The following is a 19,664-nucleotide window of genomic DNA, read 5'->3' as shown; positions in this document are numbered from 1 at the left end:
TCAGGTCTCTTCTGCACGGTCTTTCTTATTTATTAGCAGAATCTGCATTTTGGGCTTTCTGTAAATCCTCTGACCCAACTATAGCTGCTTCAGAAGTGCTAGCATGTTACTATGTCACATACCTTGCAGGGTTGGAGACCGGCAATTTCTCTTGCTGGGACAGAGGAAGGGGTGAGAAGTGAGACACAATTCAGGCTGTTGCCTGACAGTCACTGCAGCTTTTCTCAGCCTGCCTTAAGAGAAAAGGGCATGTCTGGGTTGGAGATGTTAGTCTGCAAGCTGGTCCTACTCTTACTGCATGAGGGTGGTAAATGGAGAATGCTCCCATCTTTAACAGAGAAAGGCAGGTAAGGGAGAAAGGAAGCCAAAAACACAAGGCCAGCTCATGGGCCATGTAACTTGTGGTGCACATTTATTAAGAATGGTTTTTTTAAAAAAAAAATCTTTAGCTTCCTAGGATTTCAGAAAGGTGAACTTGCTTCTGATGCACAAAGGCGGCGGCCTAAAATTTGTGAACATGTTTTCCTTGCTTATTCATGTAAGATTTAAACAAGGTATTCTACCTTGTGAAATGCCCCAGCAATAATCACAGTCATGTCACAAAGAAAACATCCTCCTTTTTTATACTCCACAGCATCCCTTCTCACATAATTGCAACAGGCTGCCAATTAAGCAAGAATAACTTTTATCCACAAAGTGAAGGATAAAAGCAGTTTCCGTTATCTAGGAGTAGACAGCAAATTTCCTCCAAGATCAAGATATGTTCTCAGCATGGTAACTCACTGCTATGTAAGATGAACATTAACATATTCAAAACAAATCCTAAATCAATATACCTGGGGAAGGAGAGGAGTGGTTTTAGACAATCCCTGCAGCTGCAGACTAAAACTGATTTTGTGCAGAGGGTAAAAAATATATAATTAGGTTCACATTTACTAGACATCACAAGGCACCATTAAATGTTAATGAAAACAGAACTAGAATTTATTTCAGCTGTAACAGTATGTCATCTTTAATGGACATATTCAATCATTAACTGAATCAAGTAATCCCAGCCACTTTTATGTATACAAAAATATTCCCCCTCCCATGCCAAGTAAAGGGTGTCTGTCCTGGGTGATTTTTCCCCCCATTCTTGTTGCATATATCAGTTGCCTAATACTGAAAAAGAAAATATTTATGAAGTCCAGCAGTTTCATAGTTATATGATGAGAAAAGTCCTGTGCTGTGCCCCTTTACATTTACCCTGCTATAGGATATGTAAAGTATGCTATGCGCATTCTCCTTGTAAACTTCTACAAGAGAAGCACTGGTGGTGGTAATTTAACTGAACCTCCCGACTAATTACTGCAGTTGTACATGAGCTGATTTGCAAGAGAATGGAAAGTACGAGTCACATGAAGCATTAAAAAACACCCATTTTAGACAACCCCCTGCTTGACTATTTCAAAAGACAAGACATTTCCTCCAAATTGGCAAACTTTTGCAGCACTCAAAGAAAGGAACCATCCGAACTGCTGCTCTTTGCCACACTCAAGCAGAGGGGATGCAGCTCCAGGGGCTAGGGATTAAAACCTGTGTTCTTTTTAAGCAAGGAATCACTGGCAGGACTGATAGTCATGAAAAGTGGAGCTTTGATTTCCAATTTCTTTTCCTCCTACCTCCTGTAGAACATAGTTACTAAGGAAGGTTGACTGCACAATGGAAACCCCAAGAAACGTTGAGAAATACATTCACAGAATGACAGTTGATTAAAAAATATATAAATGGGTTTTGTTTTGTTTTTAAAGTCTAAGCGGAAAACTACCTGTAAGTGATTTGTAGATCAAGAGAAGCCATTGACTTCCCAACCCCCAATTCCACGTATCTACTATTCGGTTCCAAAAAAAAAAAGGGTCACACTTTCCTTAGCACCAGAAGATAGTTATGAGCAGATGTTGACTTGGGCTGTATATACATTCTTTAATGCAGTACCTTCCCCTTTGAACTTCTTTGCCTTATCTACAACTGATCAGGGAAAACAGTGTTGGCACTTGAGATTTAGATGTGCTTCAACATCTTTGCAGAAGGAAAACAAATCCTCAGGAAATACAATATAAAACATAGCAAACTATGGCCAGAGAAGCAGTACAAGAACATCTCCTGTACAAGGATTCGGAAAGGGTGAACTTGCTGTTTTTTTCTGATCGAAAGAATAAGCATGCAGTTGGGCAAAATGTCTAATGGACCAAATAGGTGTCAGGATACTCTGCTAGCCTGATAAGGAATCGTGTTTCCTGACTTCTCTGCAATTAAAGGTTGCGCAATATTGCAAATTGCCTGAACTTTCCTGGTCTTCATGTCCCCTTGTTTCTCAATTCAGCATCACAGTGAAATTACAACATCTGCTAGCAAGGTTACATTGTAACCCCCACCCACCCACCCTCAATAAAGATTTTTCAAAGCAGAAAAGCGCAAGATACAGTTGAAAGTTCAAAATCAGGAAAGAAATGCAGTTTAATATTGATTTAGGTGATAGGGCAGGTTCCCTCCCCTCCCTGGTACGTTTCCCCAGATGGAGAGGAGAGATGTAATGTTGAGCTGCCATTGCTGTACTGAATTGCTAGAAGCTCAAAATGAAATTGCAAACAAAAGCGTAACAAAATACAAAGCGAGAGCTTGGTAAAGTAGGCTACAGTTCTTACATTACAATATCAGGAGAAAACCAGTCATTTTCTGAATCCTCACAATGCTCCCCAATAAGCCACTTCCATCTGGTGTTCCATTGCATCCCCTTTTAATATTCTTCTAAGACGAGTGCCAAATCTTCAGAAGCGTAATGGGGGTGGGGGGGTGGGAGAAGCAGTTTCAATCACCTTCTATCTTAGGGAGCATAAAATCTCAGCAAGCAAACAGAGTTCAAACCAGCAGAGCCATTCAAAGGCAAAGCTTCCTCTTCTCTTTCTTTCTTTCTTTCTTTCTTTCTTTCTTTCTTTCTTTCTTTCTTTCTTTCAAAGTAAGAGTCACAGACTGATCTTCTTTAGTAATCTTTAATGTTTGGCTCCTCCACCATTGCCAGAGCCAAGGGTCGTTCTGTTGTTAGTGCAATACCTATAACGAATGAGAGAAGAGTGGAAGATGGTACAGTCCACTCTGAATCCTCACTTACATCAGCCAAGAAAACACAGCATCAGCTGGTCACTTGACGACCGCTCAGAAAGCCGAATCTTCTTGCCGGCCACTTTGTCTCAAAACACAATGAAGAAATGGCAGCTCAAATGCTCTGAATTAGCTTCCAAACTGATGCATGTTCAAATAGTAAACAAGGCCAAAACCGCCAAACCAAGTTCAAAACTAGAGACCGATAGACTCCATTACAAAAAAATAAAAAGTGGCATGGTATTAGGAGCCTGGATGCAAGGTATTGCTTAAACTCTGCCCTTCAATGGGAATGCAGGAGGACCACACACATACCGAGGAAAAGCTGACCTTTGGAAGACCGAATGAAGGCCCCACCCCAGCTAGAACCGCATACTACTTCCATCCCAAAATTGCAAAGAAGTAGAGCTATAGAACCCAAACACACAATTTGACAGTCCTTGGGAAGTTATTAATTTGTTGGAGAGGATACAACACACATTAGGAGCGGGGGGGGGGGGGGGGGAACCAGACCTCTCTTTCCCTATTTGGTGACAAGAAAGTGCAAGAAAGCGTTCCTTGGGTTTTGTTCAGTTGTCAGACTTTTGCACATCTGTGTTCTGGCCGAGACAAGGGACTTTGAGGTTTTTTTGCAGCACGTGAGCATCCGCTGGTTCTATCCTCTTGTAGTAGTTCTTCTTCGTCTCAATGATCTCAAATCCAAACTTTCTGTAGAAGTCAATAGCAGATTCATTGCTAATCTGGACATGTCTGGGTAAAAAAAGAAACCAAGGGAGAAAAGCATTACCATTTATGAAGGCTGGAACTTGGATCTATATGCTAATGAACTGTTTATCTGAAGAGTGGAAGGGAAAATGGGGAAGCAAGGATAGAGAAGAGATTAAAACAGATGTTACTAAATTTGATAATAAACAAAAGTCCATACAACTTCTGTATCCCATGTTATTTTCACCTATCTTTACTACGGCTGGGGAAAAATTTTTGCATGCCAGCTTATAACACAAGTGCCCAGAAATCAAGTAGTCGTACCTTGAAGCTGAATGGAATCCGTTCTGGAAGTCCGTTCAACTTACAAAACGTTCAGAAACCAAAGTGCGGCTTCTGATTGGCTGCAGGAAGCTCCTGCAGCCAATCAGAAGCTGCAGAAGCCCCGTTGGACGTTCAGGTTCCAAAGTTCGTTTGCAAACCCGGACACTCACTTCTGGGTTTATGGCGTTCGGGAGCCAAAATGTACAAGTACCAAGGTGTTTGGGATCCAAGGTACAACTGTCTATGACCATCCTATGTAAACGACTACCTACCTTTTGCCTTTCTGATTTCAGCGACAAACAACTACTATTCTAACACAAAAAAGCTACTCTAGAGCACATGTCCTAACCTGTTGTCTGCCAAGTACTTTGGACTAAAACTCCCATCAGCCTCAGGTAGCATGGCCATCCCAGGGATGATGGAAGTTAAGTCCAAGATGGGAAGGAAAACAACATACAGTACTGCAGAGCTCTCATAAACCAGAAGGTAACAATACTACCAAACTGGCCCCCAAGAAAGTTATGCCTTGATAGCGCTGCATAGGCACAGCGGCAATTGCACCAGGTGGGCCTTCTTTGAGAAGGCCTCCCACAACTGTGGTGCCAGGATCAAGCAAGTCCTATCCTACATGCTCATGTGCTGTATCACAGATTGGGGGACAGCTAGTAACTTTAGAGGACATATTTACAGGGTTGGGTTTACATGTGAAGAATTAATGCTTAGGAGCCTTTTTTAACTGCTGTTTATTTATAAGTTTAGCTCTTGCAGAGCTCAGCATGTCCCTGGTCAATGGATATAGGCATCAATAATAAACAATCCAGACACAATACTGATAAAATAAAGAGGGCATCACTTACAAAAACATAACAAGACTGTACAGTCACACCTTGGTTCTCGAACGTAATCCATTCCAGATCCGTTCGACTTCTGAAAACATTCGAAAACCAAGGCGCGGCTTCCGATTGGTTGCACAAGCCTCCTATACTCAATCGGAAGCCGCATAAGCTGCGTTGGACATTCGGGTTCCAAAAAATGTTCGCAAACCGGAACACGCACTTCTAGGTTTGTGGCATTTGGGAGCCAAAATGTTCGAGTCACAAGGCGTTTGAGAACCAAGGTATGACTGTAATGTATGTACCTCCTGTGGTTAGCATTTGCACTGCGTGGTAGTGTCAATATAATTAGTGCCCCTACTGTGTCCCAGCAAACTCTAGTACTCGAAAGCAAAAGTCTTATATTAGTTGTTCTTTAATACTATGCCACAAGACTTGAGCGCCAACACTTCCATGCATGCCAACTAAACATGTAAGCAACCAATTCCTCCTGCCTAGGCCAGCAATGTCTTTCTACTTACAGATAGATATTGTCGAAAGTGCCATCTTTTTCACAGATGTTTAACACATGATTCAACATTTTAGTTCCTACAAAGGAAGCAAGACAAAATGGAAGAAAGTTATTCCCAGTTTCAAATACTGCAGCATCTTGCAATATTTGTTATTTTATAAACAAGTACTAAATTTTGTAAGCTTTAGAGGCACATGTTCCATAGCCAAGAGCCGCCTCATCATTTACAAAACAGCCTTACCTATCCCCAACCTTCGGTAAGGGGCCAGACATCCAAGCGTCATGATGTACAGTCTTTTCTGATTCTGAGAATGATCTACTCTACAGCACACTGCACCCACTGCAATATCATTGAAATAGGCTGCCAAAAAGAGGGGTGGGGAGAGGAAGAAAGCATATTATTTTGGGTTTTTTAAATCCACCATATCCTGAGGGTTTCGGATAAATATAAATATATAGATTTAAGGATACTGCATAATTAGAACAGCAAGACACACTTGCATATCATATATTAAATATATAACAATAACTGTGATCCCATCCCTGCTTAACTCCACGCCTCAAACTAAATATGTAACAATAAAAATAATCCCATCCCAATTTAACTCCACATATCAAATATCAGGTCAAACAAGGTCTAATTCTCACTGAAGGGAAGTCTGTACTGGTAGAACTCCAGGCTGAAGGGGACAGAATAGTCCCTTGTAAAAATAAGTTCTATAATCCTGCATGCATAAAACGAGCATATTAAAGAGAATGCTGGGGTACAACCCTTTCCCCTCATATTCTATGTGCCAGAAATAATATGTATAATGGACAATTCAATCAGACCTGAAGTACAGCCTAAAGTGATAAAATAAAAGACAGAGTTCTACAACTGCAGTAAGAGCTAGATCTCACAATACTTTAGGAAAACATTCAAGCATAACTTGATGCACAGTGGTCCATAGTTCTGCTTGTCACCCCCACCATAGTGAGTGTTTCATTACCTTATGGCAAGGACAATGAGAGGGGAACCAACCTCTTTCTACCTTGGATCATCAACCGAGTTGTGCTGAATTTCAAAGGGTGTCTGTGACTGCAATAAGGGGGATGACCTCAACCCCCTCTCCAGCTCCAAGCTAAACAGGAAGGCTAGAGTTGACCATGGCACTCTTCTTGCTTCTGCTGCCTGCCACCAAAATGTTGGTGAATAGTCAAGGCACTCAGAATGCCTCAGCCAGCTAGCTCCAAAGCAAGCTCCTACTCCCCTTCCTCAGTTCCGAAAGCCTGGAGCTAGAGAGGGAAGCTGGGACTTGTCCCTGAGCTCCTGCAGGGGTGCAGAAAGAGGTCAAAGTTACAGTCTTATGAATACCCACCTCAGAGTAGGACTCATTGGGTTGGATCCACACTTAAAAGCAGACCCACTGAAATCAACAGGGCTTATTTTAGTCATGGACCAAGATTCCAATGGGTCTGCTCAAAGCATGGCTTATTTGGGACCCAATCCATTCAGTTCAATGGGTCGTACTTCTGAGAAAGCATGCATAGGCTGAAGGGGAGGACCAAGGCCACCTTAAAAAAAAAGCTGTGAAACCCTGTTGTGTGTGCAGGAGGAAGGTTTACACCTGAGGAGTTGATGAATGGGTTTCTCTCTGGGCATATCATTGAGACATGTGACGAGATATGTTAAGCATTTGAGCAGAAAAAATGACATTATTCATTTTAAAGGCCATGATGTAGTATAAAGGGGAAACGGGTTTCTAATGTAACATATGAAGAGTAATTTAGGGCTGCATAAGTTGTCAGTTCTGGATACTGCAGTCAACAGGCGGCTAGTGGTGATGCTAAAACACTTACAACTTGGCTTGAAGGATCTTCATGAGGAAATGGGCCACTGCTTCCCGCACTTGTTGAAGCTTTTAAAGCAACCAACAAGGGCACTAGTTTTCCTGAGCAGCTGTGGAAGGTAAAAGATGGTAGCTCTCTATGGCTAGAACAGGAGGAGCTGGAGGGGAAGGAAAAGGCACGGACAAGGGGAAAATGGGATGGACAACTATCTCAGGCCAAAGAGGTGCATACCTGAGGAAGATGGCGGAATAAAAGGCAGTATCTGCATTGTATGTGCAGGCCCAGGTTGCATGGCGTGCAAGGCTTCATACAGTGAGAATAATTAAGGTATCTGGTAAAGCTATCCTCACGTAACAGATGATGTACTGAATCTAGCAGATAAACCAAGAACAATGGGAAACCCTCTATCCACCAACCCACCGAATAAGAAAGTAAGGTACTATACCCAGTTTGGCGAGCTCGCCAACCTCCAACACATCCTTGTAGAACTTGTCATTGTAGCTGACGGGGAAAATGACTTGGTTTAACCGCTTCAGCTGCTTAATGTTGTGTGGCGTCACATCACCCAGCTCGATCCGGCTACTGGAACAAATCAAAACATGCTTAATACCTTAGGAATCCTACTGTGATTAAGCTATACTAGAAACAGTAGAACTGGTCACCTTGTCATCTCCAAGCACTTTGGTGCAATATCCCCATTCTGCACAGAACCCTCCTAAATCTATCATGCAGGATTTAGTAGGACTCTTTTTTAAAAAAAGCAAACACCTTGCAGTTATTCAAACTGAAATTTGGCCCAGTGCTTTCAGGTTATACTGATCTTACGACAATTAAATTTATACAGTGGTGCCTCGGGTTAAGTACTTAATTCATTCTGGAGTTTTGAAACTGTTCTTAACCTGAAGCACCACTTTAGCTAATGGGGCCTCCTCCTGCTGCCGCGCCACCAGAGCACGATTTCTGTTCTCATCCTGAAGCAAAGTTCTTAACCCAAGATACTATTTCTGGGTTAGCGGTGTCTGTAACCTGAAGCGTATGGAACCTGAAGTGTATGTAACCCAAGGTACCACTGTACATGGATTGTACCCAGAGCAACAGGATCAAACCATCATCTATCCAGCTTCTCAAGGGAAAGTCCTCTAACACTGCAGAGAACATGGAAGTCATGTGTCTTGCTTCACACAAAGCCACAGAAGAGGTGAAATACTGGCACACATGACTTTTGGGAGTTTCAGAGGACAGAAGACCCATAAGTCACACTCACAGCTTGCTTGCTTGCTTCCTGCCCCAACACATCTAAAGATGCCAGGAAAGAAGCAAGAAAAACTTATTTTGAAACTCATCAGAAAGTGAAACAGGACACTTTGCCTCTTCCACAATTTTGTGGCATGTCTGCAAGCCTCAGTGAGAGGGAGAGACTGGTAGTGGTAACCACAAATAGCAGCTGCCTAGTAAACCAAGCTATAATGTGTGGATCCTGGGAAGCAACCTGTCACTTTAGAGTTGAGAAGGAAGCTAAATTAGCTCCTCAGAATGGCAGGAAGTAACATGAGCCATGCTGGAGACTTGAACCACTGGCTGTACGAAAAGAATTCCCAAGTTCACATTACAAGGCTCAGTCAAACATATAAACAAGACAACAGAACAAGAAAGCAGGAACATACATAAGATACAATACATTTTCACATATAATAAGCCATTACCCAAAACACATTTCCAGCAGTGAAACCGCATACAGCCATAGTTTATTGTTCACATTAAGAAAGTTAACACCCCCAAAAGGAGTCAGGGTCTCAGGGAAAGAGAGTGGCTGGAAGTGGGGAGGCAGAAAAAGGTCCTCCTTTCCTTCCACTCTGCAGACAAGCCCTGGATTCTCCCAAAGCCCCCTTTCCTTCATATAAATATATCTTTTTGGCACCACAATTAACACATATTAAAGGCCTATACTGATGGCAGAGACACCCACCTTGAGTGCCCAGTTCGCAAACCTAAGACTTACTGTATTTTTCCATGTACAATCATACCTTGGTTTTCCAACAGCTTAGTTCTCGAATATTTTGTCTCCCAAACCTGGAAGTGGCTGTTCCAGTTGGCGAACTATTTTTGGAAGCTGAACATCCGATGGGGATTCTGCAGCTTCTGATTGACTGCAGGAGCTTCCTGCAGCCAATCAGAAGCCACGCTTTGGATTTCGAACATTTTAGAAGTCAAATGGACTTCTGGAATGGATTTTGTTTGACTTCCAAGGTACAACTGTACAAGATGCCCCCAAGATCTATTGGAAGTCTAGCGGGGAGAAAGTTCTCCTCCCACACTCTCAGCATCGGCTTTAATCTGAAATCTTAGGCGCAGTACTGCGCCCAGAGATCAGAAACTGCTCACGTTTATGAAATTCCCTGTCACAAAACGCTCCTAGAACAATGGGAGTTTTGAACACTGTCCATGTGGTCACAATTAGACCCACGCCAGTAGTAAAACGTGTCTGGCACATGGCTATTTCCTATGTGCGAGGGCAGAGGGCCAGAGAGAGTCCATACTGTGTGTCTAAGCATCTGACTTCTGCTCTCACGTAGGGCTCATACACTGCTTGAGATGTGCTGCACCACTGCAAGGTTTAACTCTGCAATGAAAGCCCTGCCATTCCAAACTGGGCAAGAAGGGGGGGGGTGTCAATTTCCTATCCAATCACTGACTTCACTGAGAGGGATAATACTTGACCTGGCAAATATTATTACTATTTATTATTATTGCATGAGACAACTGAGAAGTAGCTGTGTTGAGCTCTCAGGAGCTGAATCCAAATGCAATGACAGAATAGTAGAGGTTGAAAACCTTAACAGGCTTGCTCATATTAAGCACTTAGAAAACTGGTTATATCAGGAGATATGAAATGAGAAATATAGTCAAAGAATCTCAAGGCTAGCTACAGCTGTGTCTTAAAGAACTTATAAAGAACTTTATACTGCTTTCTTTGATGCTTTTCAGATTTTAAGTGCAATTTCAGATTTCTATTCTATGCGAGTGTGTTTGTGTGTGTGTGTGTGTGTGTGTGTGTGTGAGAGAGAGAGAGAGAGAGAGAGAGAGAGAGAGAGAGAGAGTGTCATTATTTGCAGGGTGTGATTTTTTTAAAAAAACCCTATTCACTTAAGTCTTGGAGTGTTTTGAAAGGAACACCTTTTAATATATAAATACAACTTGTAGTTGCTTATTGCAGACTAAGAAAAGTAGGCAATAACTGAAAAAAGCATCTATGCACAAACTCATGCTCCAGCCACTAATAACAACTTTGCAAAAGGTTTTAGATTAGTCAAGTTCTTTTGAGAGTTGCTTGTGTATGTGTTTCTAATTAAGTGAGAAATTGTACTAATCTTTCTGAAGCTGCAGTTGTGTCTGTTGTGTACCGAGGGGGCTGAACTGGGAATGCATATGATTTATCTTGATTTTACAGTCAAATTATACAGCTGTCTTAAAAACAATACATTTTTTAGCGCCAGACATTCCTCTTATTAGAAAGAGAGTAACTCCAAAGAGGAGAAATAATGTTTTATTGGCCAGTTGGAAATGTCACCATGTACAGACTTTAACACACTGTGAGAACAAATTAACAATCTGCTTCCCTAAACAAAGAACCAGGAAGTTATTTGCACACTGTAGCAGTACAGAGGAGGCATTTCTATTTATTTAAGACAGAGTCCACCTGTTAGCCAAAAAGCCTTTCAGATCAGCTTTCAAAAATCAGTACTAAGACTCAGGCTCACAATTGAAAAAGACATAAAGGTAAAGGTAAAGGTACCCCTGCCCGTACGGGCCAGTCTTGACAGACTCTGGGGTTGTGCGCCCATCTCACTCAAGAGGCTGGGAGCCAGCGCTGTCCGGAGACACTTCCGGGTCACGTGGCCAGCGTGACGAAGCTGCTCTGGCGAGCCAGATCCGCACACGGAAACACCGTTTACCTTCCCGCCAGTAAGCGGTCCCTATTTATCTACTTGCACCCGGAGGTGCTTTCGAACTGCTAGGTTGGCAGGCGCTGGGACCGAGCAGCGGGAGCGCACCCCGCCGCGGGGATTCGAACCGCCGACCTTTCGATCGGCAAGCCCTAGGCGCTGAGGCTTTTACCCACAGCGCCACCCGCGTCCCTTAGAAAGACATAACACATGAGTAAAAAGGAATGGGTGGGAGGAAGGGAACATAAATTCAGACCCTTGACAAGATACCATTTTTATAATATGGTTATGTCTATTCAGATTCTGGCTGTCTAGAGCAGCAGCAACTACTTGTTGATGCCAGTGGCAATTCTGGCAGTCTTGCCCTTGCTAAAGTCAACAATGATAGAAGAGTATGAAATCTGTATTGCTTCACCCTACCATGCATTTAAGAAGCTGCCAAATTCCCCCATATTAACCATGGTGTAAGCTGATTTGTCTGTGTGCACTCAGTGCCTCATGGCTGCCTGATTTTGGAAGCTTTGTGAACATTATGAGGCTGCCTTCCTTGTCAGTCAAGTTGCCCCCTGAGCATGAAAAACCTTGAATTTCCCCGCTGCTGGACTGTAACTCTTTGCTTCAGACATGACGGTGAAGCCACAGAATGCTGTCTACTTGTGAATGATAAGCCAGTTCTTTAAAAAGTAATTAGCAAAAATAAACCGAGACAGGGATCTAAGCCGCCACCTTAACACAGCAATATCACAGCTCCCAGCTCTGCTCACTTCTCAATATATTTATAGCCGGTTACCAAAACGGACCACATGCACATTTGATTTACACCATGGAAATAAACTCATGTATCCACAACCTATCTGTCATTTCTTTTGGGAAAGTTTTAAGCCTTACTCTGTAAGAAAGTGGCCCCAGTCAGTGTTCTTGCATGTCTAAGATTCAAACTTTCTCTGCTGATTTTCCAGTTGTCCCCTCCATCTCTAGAAAACTTTGGACTGCACAAGTTGGGCCTGTTACTTTGATATCATGTTCTTTACTTTAAAGCACTGAAAACTTTTGCAACAGAGAACTTCTGCTGCCGAAAAGCGGCAGAAGTATTGGCAACAGAAACACCTGGTAGACAAGGGGAAAGACTCCAAACATCTGCCTCCCACAATACGTCTCTATAGCACCACAGACTTTGAGAGGAGTAGGAAAACTGGTGAGACAGTGGTATCAGAAAAAACCCCAAGAAAAGGAGGTGTCTCTAAAAGCCACTGAAGCTCTGGGAAGATGGTATTGCTAGCAGAATGCCCCTAGGTGGACCAAGGAAAGGTACTAGGAAACAATTTGACTTCATCTGACTCTTACCCACACCACCACCACATAAAATCATTCTACAGCATTGTGAATATAATGACCACCAGATTGCTCCTTACATCTGCTTTCCACCTAGCCAGGAGCCTGTGTCACTAGAAGCATGAGAAATATGGGTAATGGTTAGCCTATATATATATATATATATATATATATATATATATAGGATCAGCAATTCTCCATTAAGTGTCAGTTGCAAATGATAGTTCATTATGTTGTTTTGCTTTTTCATACTGAAAATAATTTTTAGAAATTGGGATTAGCCATTCTTTCTTTATCCTAAACATAGCCAGATACCTGCAAGCACCTAGCAGAGATTAAATCAGCCTGCAATTTTCATCATCCGACTAAGTCTGAGAGCAAGGCTTCAATGTCTAATCCCACTCCCCCGTACTCACATACTCCCAATCCCTGCAGAAGAGTTCTGGAGAAATCAAACTTTTGCGCACTATCTTGTGACACTTCATTGCTCTTAAAAAATGTATTACACAACCATGGATTTTGGAGTTAAATGTATAAGAAATTTATAGTATACTCTACAGTTGTATAAAGGGTCTTCTGCATTTTATCAATGCCTTTTACACTTAAAACACTGAATAGTGTGCACATTTATTGATAAAGTAGAGGAAGCTTCTTTATACTGAATCATACTGTTAGTCCATCAAGTGCAAATGTCTACTCTGACTGGAAGTGGCTCTTTAGGGGTTCAGACAAAAGCCTTCCCCAGCCCTACCTGAATATACCAGGGATTGAACATGAGACCCTCTGCATGCATAAAGTATCTGATTTAGCACTGCCTTCTTTTAAACCAGCAGCCTTTCAGATCCAGCCTTGCATTTAACTTAAACATGCATTTGCGGGCCAATTTCTTAATATTTCACCATATATCTGTAGTATACTGGTACTGCTGTTCTGACTCAGATCAGTCTACAACCCACTAAGATCCTGCCAAAAATTTACATCAAGGCCAAGTCAAAAGACAATATCTGAGTGTAATAAGGATAGATCAGGACAGAAAAGAATGCCAAAACCTTTCAAGAATTATAGAGCAAAACTGCAGGACCACCAAAGAGAGCCTGGGATTAGAAAAATAATGCACAATAACAGACCTTCTTGACACTCACTGACTACTAGCACAATGCATCGTCAAGGAAGTTTGCTATTGCTCTTCAGAGCCTAAGGAAAGACCAACTCTAAAGCAAACCTATGGTGCTACAATAGTAGCTGCTAACATCTGTGTAACATCAATATGCAGTCATACCTTGGAAGTCAAATGGAATCTGTTCCGGAAATCCGTTCAACTTCCAAAATGTTCGGAAACCAAAGCGTGGCTTCTGATTGGTTGCAGAAAGCTTCTGCAGCCAATCGGAAGCCGCAGAAACCCCACTGGCTTCTCAAAATAGTTCACAAGCCGGAACAGTCATTTCCAGGTTTGCGGCGTTCGGGAGTCAAAATGTTCCGAGAACTAAGCTGTTTGAAAACCAAGGTATGACTGTAGTTCAGTTAGGATCTTTTATGCTCTCAGAAGCAAACTGGCATCAACTGAAACTGAACTTATCTCCAAGTCACTCTTTTAGTACACATGGCAAGACCAAGTCCCCTGAATCCATAGTGCAGCAGGCTTCTAACACCATGTTCACCATCTGTGCTAATCCACAGCAAATGGCAAAATGCCTCCATGATGTCACCCTACAGGGCAGATGCACTGATCTCCACTGCATCAACCAGAGTTGCAGGTGGCAGGAATTCAGTAAATGAATTATCTTGCAATTCCAGCAGACGTGGGTCAGAATCCAATTATACAACATACATAGGCTGCGAATAACCACCCTTTTGATGGATTTCAGCTGTAATCTGAAAATGCTGGAGACTTGGCAAAGCCTGTGGGCTTACTGGGGAAAACGGGGGAAGAGGATGTCAACCCAACACAGGGCATTTCATGTAAATGGTAAATTAACTCATGTAATTTCTGTAAATGTAATGTATTTACACATGATACATATATGTTTGGTCTTGTCTTCCACAAAGGAAACATCATATATTAAACAATCATTAGATTCTTTGTAACGAGTGATGGTTAGATATTCTGTATTCTCTGAACAAATCCTGTGCGGGACTTAACTTGGCAAGGGGAAATATTAAGGTTTTAAAATTGGTTTTAACTATAGTTTGTAAACTCCCTTGAATGCTCTGATGAAAAAGCAAATGATAAAGTAAATAAACAGTTACCCTGTTGTAGGTTTGTAGGTTTTTAACACAGTTTTTAAAATTATTTCCAAGCACATTTTTTTTATTTATAGCCAAACCTTCCTCAGTTCATTTTGAAATCAAGCTTCCATGGAGAACATTTTAAAAAAAAAACTACTGCTTTTCAAGAACTCTCTCCAAACCCATAATGTTAGTGATCTTTTTGGCTATTTAGCAACCATGGTGAAAGCAAAAGCACCTTCATGTTTCAATGTGTATTCAACCCTTCTTCAACATTTCATCTATTTTTCAATCAAGTTCTGGCCATTAAATACAGCTCCCCCAGCTGATTTTAAGGCTCTAAGTAAGGAGTCTTGCAGTTTTTCAAGCTACTGATAGATCTGGTCTAGTCAGCGTACCATCCACACCAGGGGTCGGCAAGGTTTCCTCACCTGGGCCGGTTCACTCCAGTGGAGATCCTTCCACGGGCCGAATCGCGCACACTTGAGTGCGCGTGGCCACAATTTCTGGCATCTGCATCTGTGCAGACACAATTTCCGGCACCACGCAAGCGAGTCCCCGCACCGCGCTGCACCGGTTTAGTGCAGCGTATGGGGACTCGCCGAGCGGATGGCTCGGTTTGGGGGCTGCTCGTGGGCCGGTTAAATGATCCCTGTGGGCCGCTTGTGGCCCATGGGCCTTAGGTTGCTTACCCCTGATCCACACCATGACTTGCTTGTTTGCCACAGAAGAGAGACTTCTAGGTAGGGGGAAATGACCACTTTTGAAGAGAGCCTATCCAAAGGGGATGTCCTTTTGGGACACAGCAAGCCCTATGTTAGCATTATGCCTATTGTGGTAGTGGGTTTTGAGGATTTACTCTACTTGTCTTATACCTCTGTGTTACTGGAGGAAGAGCAAATAGAAGCCCTTTTCTAGCCTACTGACATGGCTCTTTGGGGACCACGACTCACTCTTTGTGGCCTCTGGGATTCTAGGCGATACTGAGATGTTCTATCAAAAACTGTTCTTACAGTCTCTTCCAAAACAAAGATACAGCTCAAGCCTGGTATTAATAAGCCCAGTTACAATGTCTATTACATGTGTAAAAGGTCAGTAGTCAACTGGGATCCAAAGCTAGAGGATTTGTACCAACACAGTGACACCACTATTTGAGTTACGTTAGGGTCACATCTCACAATCATACTAGCATGCACTCAGTTCTGAAAGAGCTGTGGTAGTTTAAATGAACATCCAAACACATAAGCCCATACATTATATGGGTTGCCATCAGAAGCATATTAAAACTCAGTATTTCAAATGTTCCACCAAAAGCAGCCCACCCTTTGGCTTCCACACAGTAGGAATCTCTTCTTCTGTAAGCAAGAGTAGCTATTTTTCTCTATTACACATCAAATAAAATAGTCATTTCAAATCCAAGATATTACTTCAGTAGCGCCAGGATGCCCGGAACAGTTCTCCAGTTGTTTTAAGTTTAACCATAGATGGAAAGAAGACAAAGTCCCTACCAGAGAAGAATGGCAAACTAAACTGGAACATGCAGAAATAGCAAAAATGAGCGGAAGAAATCAGAAACCAAGTAGATGAAAGCTTCAAAATAGAATGGGAGAAATTAACACTTTGTCTGAGAGACCACTGTAAACAAATGAAAACATTAGCAGGTTTTTAACAACACTTGTAATGTTACAAAAACTTTGGGTAATGGAGATAGATTTAAAATATAGGTGATGAAATACATGCAGTTGAAAAGGACAACATAAAGACCCATGGAAGGAATGCGGGGGGGGGGGGAGTCTGAGATTCAGGGGACTCTTGTATTTTGAGTATATTTGTGATACTGTAAAAAAACTATATCTGTAAAGTCAATTAAAATGTTTCCTAAAAGGGGAAAAAGGTTTATCCAGTCTTTTTAGAGGACTCACTTTTACCCCTAACCTGCAACTTTTGGGGGGAGTTGTTTGTTTTGTTACATACATACATCTTCCATGTCCCCCCCTTTTAGGCTGACTAGATGCTGTGGAGAATCTACCTCTTTTAAAAGCTGGCACAACACATAATGTTGATTTTCTACACAGACAAAATATTTATGTCTGTTAAGGGTTGCTGTTGCTTAAAAAGAAAGAAAAAAACGTCCTGAATTTATTTCAACCCTGCGACCTCCTCCTTCGCACAGTTAAAATTTGGGTGGGAGACGAAACTGATGGACTATGCAGAGTGAAACTGAACGGGGGGGTGGGGGTGGAATCAGAAACCAAGAAGATCAAGTATTTTTAAAGGTAACTATAACAGATGGATAATGGTAAAAGATGCAAAAAAAAAAAGTAATCTTAAATACGGAACCCATGGAGGGAGGGAAGGAGGTCCAAAGGTTCAAAAGAACCTTTTATTTTAACATTTGAAATGGTTAAAGTTAAAATGTAAAAAAATTGTGTAAAACCAGCAAAAAATATTTTTTTGAAAAAAGTTGGGCTGGGTGCCAACAAAAGAAGAATGGCAGGCGAAACTGATGGCCTATGCAGAGATGGGAAAACTGACGGGGAATATCAGAAACCAGGAAGATCAAGTATTTTTAAAGGACTGGGATAAATTCTTAATTTATTTAAAAGACCACTGTAAACAGTTAAAAGCATTGGCGGGGATGTAATGACACTTGGAATGTGGAACTAACTATGGAAAGAACATTTGGTTTTAATGTCTGAAATGGTTAAAGTTAAAATGTAAAAAACCTGTGTAAAACCAATAAAAAAATATTTTAAAAAATGAAGATAAAGTTGGGGGGTGGGGAAGGGGAGAAACACCAACCTGCTGGCCCATTGGCGGAAATCAGGCCCGGCTCCCTCTCGCCGCCACCTTATGGCGCACCTTGAACCCAGAACCCGCCAAGTCCGAGCCGCTCCCTCCCTTCCTCCCTCGGAACAGAACCGCATCCTCTCCGGAGGAAACGGGAGAGGAATCCGGAGGGGCCGCTTCGCCTCTACTTCCCCCCCCCCCGGAAAGAAGCGCGGGAAACAAAGACCCGCCGCCAAAAACCTGAGGGGGAAAGCCAAGCTGGAGGGCGCCTGAGGAGACCGGGCTGGGCGGCTGGGCCGGGAGGCGGGGAGGAAAGGGGAGGGAAAGGGGTGGCGGCCGCCGCCGCCGGTCCCGCACTCACCCCTTCATAGCTGCTGCTGCTGCTGCCGCCGGGGGCCGCGGGGTCCAGCAGCGGCGGTTCAGCTGCTGCTCCTGCTCTGGCCGCCGCCGCTGCTCCACATGGGCCTCAGGCCGCTCCGAGCTCCCGCGCGCGCCTGCGCACAACGCCGCCCCCGCCTCAGCTCGACCTTTCACCCCACGCCGACGTGACGACGACGACGGCAGCACGCTTTCCCGGCGCAACGCTTCGCACGCGCTCCGGCGAGAGTCTCTTCGCCCCGCCCCCTGTTTAGAAGTCACTCAGAGATCGACTTCCGGGTTCTTTTGTCCCGCCCCCCGTTTAGAAGTCACTCAGAGACCGACTTCCGGGTTCTTTTGCCCCGCCCCCATTTCGAAGTCACTCAGAGACCGACTTCCGGGTTCTTTTGTTCCCGCCCCCCGTTTACAAGTCACTCAGAGATCGACTTCCGGGTTCTTTCTGCTTTTTCTCAAGCAGAAATGAAAGCTATCAGGGGTCTGCATAAAAGGCGGATCTAGACGGATCCTCATGGATCCTCCACTTTTTTAAAATTAATTCCAACAAATGCAGTGTCAAATCACACATAGAAGGCACGCCTACAAACTGGACTATAAAAAACGTGGATCCAACACTTTGCCGCGCTACAGCACCACAAAAACATGGATCCGAGGCACGGATCCTCATGAATTCATATGATTTTTATATTGAAACAAAATAAAAACACCATGCTACTGTAGACCACATCTTAGTCGGTAGGAGGAACAAAAAAAATCACGCATCCACTGTTTCGTGGTGCCGCAATGGCGCAAAAACATGGTTAAAAAACACGGATCCTCATGAATCCTCATGATTTTTGCACTAGATCAGCCCAAACTCACTGTCAAATTACACATCATGTCCAGGGGCACAGCATCCACCACAGAAATCACGGATCCACGGCTTCCTGGCCACTCCATGGCCCAGAAACGTGGTTTTCAAGAACGGATCCTCATGGATCCTCACACTTTTTGCATTGGGCCAAGCCAAACTCACTGTCAAATCACACATCATAGCCAGGGGCACAGCCTACACCACAGAAAACTCGGATCCACTCCTGCCTTGCCATACTGTGGCCCAAAAACGTGGTTCCGAAGCACAGATCCTAATGGATCCTCATGATTTTTGCACTAGATCAGCCGAAAGTCATCATCAGATCAAACATCATGTCCAGGGGCACAGCCTGCACCACAAAAAACTCAGATCCACGGCTTCCTGGCCACTCCAAGGCCCAAAAACGTGGTTTTGAAGCACGGATCCTCATGGATCCTCACGCTTTTTGCATTGGGCCAACCCAAACTCACTGTCAAATCACACATCATGTCCAGGGGCACTGCTTGCACCACAAAAAACTCGGATCCACTGCTTCCTGGCAACGCCATGGCCCAAAAACGTGGTTTTGAAGCACGTATCCTCATGGATCCTAACTCTTTTTGCATTGGGCCAACCCAAACTCACTGTCAAATCACACATCATGTCCAGGGGCACAGCCTGCACCACAAAAATCATGGATCCACGGCTTCCTGGCCATACCGTGGCCCAAAAACGTGGTTTTAAAGCACGGATCTTCATGGATCCTCACGCTTTTTGCATTGGGCCAACCCAAACTCACTATCAGATCAAACATCATGGCCAGG

The 19,664-nt window shown here is 43.2% G+C and overlaps 1 protein-coding gene across 4 annotated transcripts; it reads right to left on the bottom strand.

Moving 5' to 3' along the window:
• Positions 1-955: 955 nt before the first annotated feature.
• On the bottom strand, positions 956-18,272 carry NAA50 (N-alpha-acetyltransferase 50, NatE catalytic subunit). 4 transcript variants are annotated; one of them, XM_028711834.2, is made up of 5 exons: positions 17,995-18,272; positions 7,787-7,923; positions 5,753-5,872; positions 5,522-5,588; positions 956-3,888 (listed from the first exon to the last, which is right to left on the bottom strand). In XM_028711834.2, the coding sequence occupies exons 1-5, from the start codon at positions 18,000-18,002 to the stop codon at positions 3,708-3,710; spliced, it is 513 nt and encodes a 170-aa protein (XP_028567667.1). In that variant the 5' UTR covers positions 18,003-18,272; the 3' UTR covers positions 956-3,707. The 4 variants fall into 4 exon arrangements, with proteins under 4 accessions (XP_028567667.1, XP_028567666.1, XP_077777822.1 ...); XM_028711833.2 differs by having other exon boundaries at positions 7,787-7,920; positions 17,995-18,164; XM_077921696.1 differs by lacking the exon at positions 17,995-18,272 and adding an exon at positions 17,646-17,785.
• Positions 18,273-19,664: the final 1,392 nt, after the last annotated feature.

The sequence above is a fragment of the Podarcis muralis genome, chromosome 17 (genome assembly GCF_964188315.1).
Source record: "Podarcis muralis chromosome 17, rPodMur119.hap1.1, whole genome shotgun sequence".
NCBI classification, from domain to species: domain Eukaryota; kingdom Metazoa; phylum Chordata; class Lepidosauria; order Squamata; family Lacertidae; genus Podarcis; species Podarcis muralis.
The sequence above is the reverse complement of the archived record's forward strand: the minus strand, read 5'-3'. Positions and strand labels throughout refer to the sequence as shown.